Source organism: Impatiens glandulifera, chromosome 1, assembly GCF_907164915.1.
Source record: "Impatiens glandulifera chromosome 1, dImpGla2.1, whole genome shotgun sequence".
NCBI lineage: Eukaryota > Viridiplantae > Streptophyta > Magnoliopsida > Ericales > Balsaminaceae > Impatiens > Impatiens glandulifera.
Genome location: NC_061862.1, coordinates 134,972,072 through 134,981,794, shown reverse-complemented (window position 1 = coordinate 134,981,794; position 9,723 = coordinate 134,972,072). Strand labels below are relative to the sequence as shown.

At 28.7% G+C, this 9,723-nt stretch overlaps 1 protein-coding gene across 2 annotated transcripts; it reads left to right on the top strand.

The window, feature by feature from the left end:
• Positions 1-2,782: 2,782 nt before the first annotated feature.
• On the top strand, positions 2,783-8,689 carry LOC124919846. Of its 2 annotated transcripts, none has more exons than XM_047460201.1 (8): positions 2,783-3,262; positions 3,574-3,712; positions 3,783-3,933; positions 4,018-4,143; positions 4,240-4,320; positions 6,714-6,906; positions 6,986-7,253; positions 8,195-8,689. In XM_047460201.1, the coding sequence occupies exons 1-8, from the start codon at positions 3,065-3,067 to the stop codon at positions 8,452-8,454; spliced, it is 1,416 nt and encodes a 471-aa protein (XP_047316157.1). In that variant the 5' UTR covers positions 2,783-3,064; the 3' UTR covers positions 8,455-8,689. The 2 variants fall into 2 exon arrangements, with proteins under 2 accessions (XP_047316157.1, XP_047316156.1); XM_047460200.1 differs by having other exon boundaries at positions 8,192-8,689.
• Positions 8,690-9,723: the final 1,034 nt, after the last annotated feature.

The following is a 9,723-nucleotide window of genomic DNA, read 5'->3' as shown; positions in this document are numbered from 1 at the left end:
TCTAGATCGATAAATTATGAAAAAGAAATTATATATATTTAAGCATCATTATTTATTTATTTATTTATATATATATATATATTTTTTGAAGAAGAAAATATAGAAAAAAAATGTTGAAAAACATTAAGAGTTAAATATAAAAAAGTGATAAAGAGAGATATTTTTTATAATAAAAAAATAAAGTGTAGGACATAGTGAAGTGTGGGTAAGAGCAAAGTGAGTGTAGGAGTGGAATGTGAATATATATATATATATATATATATATATAATGATGGTTAATTTTTAAAGTGTCCGGATTGTCGGGTCGAGAGTTATGGTTAATTTAGATATATATATGAGAGTAAATGGAACTTGAGTCGGATTGTGGGTTGACCTGCCCATAAACATAAAATGGTTAAAAATAAAAATAAAATTAAAAATATTATATGTATGTTTCAAACTTGCAACCTCACAAAAACAAGTTCAACCAACTAGACTAATAAGATTTTATATTTTTAATTCAACACCAAATTTAATTAACGCGAGACATTTTAACAATATATATTCAACTTTTAACTTATTAATATATATATATATATATATATATATATATATAATGATGCTTAATTTTTAAAGTGTCCAAATTCATGGGTCGAGAGTTGTGGTTAATTTGGATATATATGTGAGAGTAAATGGATACTTGGGTCAGATTGTGGGTTGACCCGCCCATAAACTTAAAACGGTTAAAAATAAAATTAAATATGTTATCAAATATTTTATTATAATTTTTTTCACGGTTTTTTATATCATTACTCGTGCAAATACACGGGTTACATACTAGTTATAATAAAACTTTAATGACAGGGATGTGAAATGTTATATTAATAATACTTAACAATAAAATATATATATATATATATATATATTAATATAGTTGAGTATTAGGTAACGAGTATCGTGTTTGAGTTTTACATACTCTCCATACATTCCCTCCATTGACCCCGACCCCGATTTAAATACCTGAACTTGATTATTGGATACCCATGAATATTGGACATATGTGTACTCATTCAAATCCATAGTCATACTAATTTTTTTTTTATTTAAAAAAAAATATATTTTTAATAATAGTAATATATTTTTATAGTGTTTTTTCTTTTTTTTGTTTGTTTTAATATATATATATATATATTTTTGCTAATTGATATAATTTTGTATATTTCAATATGTATTAGTTTTTAAAAATTTGAAATTATCACTACTTCTAAATTTTTTTTTTTTTTTTTTGGAAAATACTACTTCTAAATTTTCAATTCCATTTAAATGGATTTAGTCTCAAAAAACTTTTTTATAATAAAAGTTCATTTAATTAATTATAAAAAAATTATTAAAATATTTATTGCATTAAACCTATCAAAAAGGGCATATCCTAGTTAATATAATAATACAATTAATTATTGATACGATGAAATAAATAGTTTAGATAATTTTAATGGATATTATTCTACATTAAATATCAATATTATTTTTTATTTTTTATTTTGCATGTTTTCAATATACTATCTCATTTATTCTCATCGTTTTTCAAAGCACACCACTCATTATTTCTTTCAAAATCACTTTTTTTTTTTTTTTTTTTTAATTCACTAAACAAAATTATTCTCTTGAATTTATTGATTCAGATATTTATAAATCTTCAAATGTTTCAGTTATTATTGTGCTTAATTTTTAAAGATTTTGTTCTATCTTGAAGATGAAAACCAACATAAACTGGAATACGAACGAGACATGTAAATCTCTTTCTTTTCTATTTTAAAATTGTTTTTATATATAATTGTTAAAGTTAATAAAGTAAAATTGATTGAATCTTAAGCTGAATTGACTAGACCGAATTTACCCAATGACTGACTTTTTAAGAATTAATTTTGTAACCATTATATTACAACATACATAACTCTTGTTTATTTATTTTCAAAATTGTTTTTATATATAATTATTAATTATATTATTTTAAAAATTTGTGACTAACCCATTCAACTAGGGGGACTAATTTAAGCCCATCTGAATTATTTTTTTTTTTTATTTTTTTTACAGTAGAAATATAACATTATCTTTAATTTTTTAAAAAAATTTAATATAATTCATTATTTTTTTATTTAATTATTAAAAAAATGATAAAATTTACTTTTATATATTTATTTTTTTTCAAAATTTTCTCGTTATTATTTTAAGTTATTCTAAATTTTTTTTAAACCCACCTAGATCGAAATCCTCGGTCCGTCCCTGTATCCAACTGACCAATGATACAAATCAAACCGAACAATAAATCGAAACTAACTTTTCTCAAACTGGTTTAATGATTTACAAACCAATTTTAACAATTTAATTGTACATTTTTGTATATACATCAAAACTTAACCGCTTATATACTAGTTAAAAATAACAATTAAGATCTCTATTACGGGATCCGCTATTTCCCTCACAATGAGGGACAAAACAGTCCATTTTTTTTTTTAAATGTATTGATATTAAAATGAATTAAGCATATTTAAATATGATTGTTTTACCCGTCCTCATGAGCGAAACAAGGATCCCGTAACATATAACATGAGATCTCTACGCGGAAAAGATAATATAATATCTTCATAATTTAAATATGAAAAATTCTCCATACTTTTAATCAACTTAAAATTATATCATAAAACTTACCCTAATTAGTGAATCACTCACCAATAATAAAAATATACTTTTGAAGCTTAAAGAAGATTATTAATAGACTTGTTGGTGACAAAGAAAAAAAAGTTAGATTGTTTGAATTCGGATTCAACGTTGAGAGAGAGAGAGAGAGAAAGAGTGAGATTTCTCTCTTCATCTTGCACTTGCTCTTCTGTTGATTCGCTTGAAACGAAGGACAAATAAGCCCTAATCTTTACAGGAATTGAGCTTTCGGTAATCGAAGCTTAAGATTCCTTTTCATTCAAGCGTTATGATGCAAGCATTCTGAGTCGATCTATCTACTCTGATTCAATTGTTGCAATACGCCTTTGATTTGGAATTAAATCTTTTGAAGCTCAAAAGTACAAAAATGGAAGGAAGGAAAATAAGTGCTTGTCCTAGGCCTAGTGGAGTTCGCCGTGTTGTAGCGAAGAAACGCCCCCGTAGAGGCGTTGATGGGTTTGTTAACAGCGTGAAGAAACTTCAAAGGAGGGAGATTTGTTCCAAGAGAGACCGTGCTTTCATTGTGAATGATGCTCAGGAAAGATTCAGGAACATCCAGTTACAGGTCTCAATTTCTTGATTTTTTCTGTCTTCTGTCCACCGATTGTTTAAGTTTTGCTTACTTTTATTCAAAAAAATCATATATTTTTTTCATCTGATATGTTTTGTCGGCTATTTCTCATGAGATATCTGATCACTTGAAGTGAATATTTAAAGAACATACTCCACCTCAGACTGTACTTGATTTCAAGAATGTCATAGTTAAGAAACAGAAATTGTATTTCTATCCGGATGAGTCTAGGCTGTGTTGTATTGTTCTTCAAGTTCTGCATGGTTTGATCTTCTTTGAGATTAGGATTTCCTTGTGATTATCAGGAAGAGTATGACACTCATGATCCAAAAGGGACGGTGCTTTCGTTTCTTAAGAAGAGGTCAAAAATAATAGAGATAGTAGCTTCCCACGACATTGTATTCGCCCTTACTCAGTCTGGAGTTTGTGCTGCGTTTAGTCGAGGTAGAAAATGTTTAATCTTTATGACTACTAATACTCTTTATGATCCTAAAGAACTTGTTTGTTGTTGCAGAGACTAATGAGAGGCTATGTTTCTTGAATATCAGTACTGATGAAGTTATTAGAAGCTTATATTACAATAGAAATAACAACTCCTTGATTACAGTCTCAGTTTATGCTACGGACAATTTTAGTTCATTGAAGTGCAGGACCACAAGGATTGAGTATGTGATTTTATAATTTTGCTACCCTTAATGCCTTTTGTATTTATGTTGGTAATTGATAATTGTTTTTATAAATGCACCCAGGTATATAAGGAGGGGCAAACCTGATGCGGGCTTCAGCATTTTTGAATCTGAATCATTGAAATGGCCAGGGTTTGTGGAGTTTGATGATGTTAATGGGAAGGTTCTCACTTACTCTGCACAAGATAGGTCAGCGGTTACCTATATTTTTTACATTTTCTCTGTTTCCAATTTATGATCAACTTATGTACTGTATTCTGACTCATTTTTTGTTTTATACATCAGTGTTTATAAGGTGTTTGACTTGAAAAACTACTTGATGCTATACTCAATATCTGACAAAAATATTCAGGAGATTAAGATCAGGTAATCTAACCTTATTTTCTGTTGGAACTGATTACGTGTGTACCTGATACTAGTGAGCCCATTTGGAAATTTTTATTTTGTGACAAATGATCCCAATTTGGAAAATCTTGTAAGTGTTTTTTATTTTCGGTTTGTTATAAGATTGTTTTCTGGATCATTAATCTGATATATTTTATATAAGGATCGAGATTGTAGTGTAATTGTTTTTTCATTCTACATAAAAACCATGATCCAGATTATTTATCCTGATCTAGATTAGTTTTTTGAATAAAATAATTCATTCTATTAGTACACTAAAAAGGAGATCTGTTCTTGCTGTAATTTTCTTGTACAAGAGAGCTGCATCAATACAAAGAAAGAAAAAAAGAAGGGAGAGTTCCAGATGTTAAAATTTCTGGCTACGTTTGGGATACCAAACGTCATCTTGGGAGATAACATGATTTAATGAGAAGAGAATGAACAAGGCCATTTAGACTTAATTTTTTTGCCCCCTCTTAAGTTGAGTAGTACTAATTTATTATCCAATAAGAGCCTTAATGTGGATGTCCGCAACTTGATTGCAGTAGGTAATTTAAGTTGGTTCAATTGAGCCTTTAAGTACATTTTCCAAAATGAAATATGGGACAATTTCAATGTTTTTGGTTATGCTGTGGTCAACATGGTTTTTAACAATGCTTATAGAAACTTGGTTATAACACGTCACCAAAATAGGTTGTTTGCTCAAAATTTTGTATTCTTGATTACACATCGTATCCAGATCCCTTCACAAATTCCTAAGAAAAATCCTTGTAGCAGATTGTTACAATTATGTGAGATTAGTGCCATCTTTTTTTGTTATTTTTTTTTCGGGAAAAGGGCATGTCTTACTTAAGAATGAGAAAGTAATCAACATTTCTCAAATCCAATGTACAAGGACGCCGGTGTAAAAGTATAAGCTATCAACAAAAAAGGGAAATCTAAAGTGCCCGAAGACAAGGTAGTCTTATAGTAAGTATCCCATGTGCCAAGTCATGGTACAGCAAAAGAAAATCCCCTTCAAGGCAGATTATACATGAGTGTGTGAAATTGAGCCCCCATTCTTTGCAAATGAGCCAATTAAGCTAGGAGTTAGGAAACTTACCTTATATCCTACTTTGATCAATCAAACATGTTGATGGTTTTTGAGATCTGGTCATCATCTCTACAAAATCTGCTATATCTGTGGGCATTCCTCTCACTTCAGATTTGATATATGATGGCTCCAAAAGAATATTACAGAATGCAAGAGGAGAGGCTATGTCAAAGTAACATTTCTCTATATAGCAAGTGAGTAGGGACAATCGAAGAAAATGTGTTCAATGGACTCCTTCTTCCCTATAAAAGGTGCAAAGAGTATCTTCTATGGTAAAGTAAGCCACATGATAAATCAATGGCTCAGAACAACTAGAGGACTTCCCACCACGGAACATGAGCATCTCCTCCTCTGATCTTGTAAAGTCCTATGCCTTGGAGGAGTTGTTAGTTTCCATGTTCTAGCACGGTCCATGGGAAGGGAAAGAACATTGTTGAGGATGAGCTTTCCTTCCCTTGTTTGCCTAAGTAGATTGCTCTATTTTCTGCTCCATATGTCAAACATGGTAGCCTTCTTGCAGGCGTCATTAATACCAATGCTACTAAATGTAGGGTTTGTGATGACAGAGGAACATCTTTGTTCCAGGGGCAGCTTCTTTTGTTAGTCTTGTTTCTCTTTCATCTCTGTCCTTAATTTCTTTTTTCTTCGACTCTTTTGATGTATAGTAAGTTAGATTTTAAGGAGGTAAAACCAAACCAAATAAGCACAAGTTATGACATTGTTTGTCAAAAGTTACATTACCAAATTAAAAAGTACTCAAAATCAGAGAAAAAGAAAGAATAAAATGTCACTCTAAAGATGACTCAGCCACATCCTCTTGTGTTGCCGCTCTTTTGTGAGTTTGACCGCGAGTTGGCCAAACCCGAATCTTATAATTTACGTCACTATAAAGCTTGAACATTTCTCTCTAGTTTTGGGATTTAGTAAGTTAGAATGTTAGATTATAATGCTTTTCTTTTCTTTTCTTTGAGAAAATATTATAATGCTTCTGTTGTGATACTCAGCAGGTTGGGTATCCTTTATTTTTTTCAGTATATATGTTGCCACAAACCATGAGATTGAACTGTACAAAGCAAGATATTTCCTAAAGTGCTAATCATCAATATACTAGATGGACCTTATCAAGTGAGGATATATATAATTTTGAAAGTGTTTGTAATGAATGTTCATGCCTATAACAGAAGTGTAATAATGAATTTTCTTTGACATTTCATATTTCAATATGTTTTAAATTCATTGCTTTCCCAGCTAATAAAATCTTGTTTAATGTATGAAATACCAGTCCAGGAATCATGTTATTGATTTTTAACAAAGCTAGTGGCCATGTACCTCTCAAGATACTCTCAATAGAGGATGGTACAGTTCTTAAAACCTTCAACCATCTTCTACATCGCAGTAAGAATGTGGACTTTATTGAACAATTCAACGAGAAGCTCCTTGTCAAGCAAAAAAATGAAAATCTTCAGATTCTTGATGTAAGGATCTTTTAGTGGCTTCTAATAAGTATCTTTTATGTTTCTTCTTGCGGTAGTATCTGACTTCTTTTATATACAGGTTCGTAATTCCAAGTTAACTGAAGTTAGTCAAACTGAATTTATGACACCGTCGGCCTTTATTTTTCTTTATGAGAACCAATTGTTCTTGACTTTTAGAGAAAGAACTGTGACTGTTTGGAACTTCCGCGGTGAGCTTGTAACATCATTTGAAGACCATCTTTTGTGGAACCCAGACTGCAATACAAACAATATATATATCACCTGTGATCAGGATCTTATCATTTCTTATTGTAAAGCAGATTCTGATGATCCATCGGAAGGAACTGGTAAGCAACTATGAATTTGATAATTTAGTGTATTTTTAAGGCTACATAAATAACTAGAAGGAGATGAGATAATAGAATAGAAAGAGATAAAAAGGAATGAATTAAGCCCTTAGATGAGAAGCTTGGATAAACCCTATGAAATAGATGAGATATTATAGTAATCTTTCAGCTTACGAATTCAACATAATAAACTTAACCCTAATCTTACCTATTATATACTACTCTCTACTGAGTGGGTCTTATAGATTACATCTATGAAATACTTCGTATGCCTTAAAACTCATATTACATCTTTGGATCATAATTTAGATTATCTTTTAGATCATTGTAATTTTTTGAAAACATAATTAATGTAGTTTTTTCAGTTTGATGAATTTTGACACTATAGCTGTTGATTGTTTCACATTTAGGTGTTATTTGAATAACAAGTGGTTATTTTCTAATAACCCGTTTGATGTATGTTATGAAAAATCGGGTTATTTGGGGTACATGAGTAAACAAGGTATTAGATGTATAAATATATAATGAATAATTTTTTAATTGGAGGATGTTTTGATATTTTTGTTGATAGAAAGAGCAAATTCAACCTAAGATTTTAATGATATGATCTATGAGTGGATTGTTGTTTAGATAATGGGTTATCTAAAAATAATCTCAAATAACTCAAGTCTAACCAAATCCTAATATTTCTTTATTAATTAATTTGTGTGAATATTTTTACTAGATTTAGGTTTCAACATTTTATAATCAAAATTTTACTTGCCATTAGATACCCAAAAAACAGCTGCTAGTAATTATTTGTTTTGAGTTTGCATTGAAAATTAGTTAATTAGCTGCATAAAACTGTCTGGATTGTCTAAATTGATATATTTCTCAAATTTAGTTAGTTTCAGTTTCTTTTTTCTTGTGACTTGTAACTGTAATTATGGATCTTGCAGCAGGATCAATACATATAAGCAACATCTTGACTGGTAAATGCCTTGCTAAGATTCGAGCAAACGACCACTCTCCTTCAGAGGATTGTGGTTGTTGTAGTAGCAGTAGTAGAAGTTGCAATTCAAGGAAACGGATTCGAGCATCAGGGGTTAAGAGCACTGTTTCAGAAGCTCTTGAAGATATAACTGCTCTTTTCTACGATGAAGAACGCCATGAGATATACACCGGGAACAGACTTGGCCTAGTTCATGTCTGGTCTAACTAATTCCCTTTTTCCAATTGTGTTTTCTTCTTCTTTATATTATGGTTCTACTAACCCATTTAAGCCCCTTTTTACTACTCACTTTGTCAGGAAGATTAGTTCTTCTTCTTTCTCTTTCGAATTGTAGATGTAGTTTATTGAGATTTGTCGGGTTTGTTAGTATTAATTTGATTTTTCCATTAAACATACAAACTATACTTTTTACAATTTCTTTGATTCCAATTTATTACCATCTTATGTGACCAATTTGACTCATTTTTTTTTTTTATAGTTTGACATCAAAAAAATAATCAGATCATACAGGAGATTAAGATTAGATAGACTATTTAGAAATTGATATTTTGTGAAAATCTTTATCACAATCAATCATCCTATTTATTCAAAGTGATTTATTTATTTATGTTATAAGATTATTCTTTTGGATCATTATTAATTTTCATTATAGATGTGATTCATTTGTTTTTTTTTTTAACTTATATTTTGTATGGTTTATTGTCATTTCATTAAAATTTAAATGGAGAAAAAATGAATTTTAAGAAAATAAACAATTGAATTACAAAGTTTTAAATTATTAAAATAAATAATAAAGTTTCAAACAACTGAATTATAAAACAACCAACCATGAAACGAGAACTATTTTAACTTTCGTATCCTTGTAATGATTTTATAGGGGATATTCTACATTTGATTAAGTTTTCAATTGTTTTCATTAATCAGAATTTCTCTCTAATTCCTCTCCATGTATGTATGAGAGCGTTGTTATCGGAAACAATATCATCCTAAATTTTTTCTTTTATCTTCTCAAAATATTGTAGACCAGGTCTAAAAAAAATCATTTTAAACATTTGCTCCAAAAAATCATTTGAAAACATTCCCTATAATAAAACTTAATTTTTTTAAAACATATTAAAAAAATTTAAGTTAGTTTTTTTTTTTAATTTAACTGTTTATTTAATTATTTGACCGCATAGACATAAATATAAATAAAGCAAAATTATACACTAATTCTAAATATATATAATTGTTTTAATTTCTTTTAAAAATTTTAATATTTAAAATATTATTATTAAAATATTAAGTTATTTCAAATAATTTTATTGAGCTAATATAATTTTATTAAACATTAATTAGATTAAAAATAATATAAATTTATTAAATAAAATTCAGAATTATTTTAATAAAAAAATATTATAATTATATAATATTTTTTTTTTTATATTTCAGTTATTTAAATAAAAATGATTAAAATTAGAAATATATTTATTGGTTTAA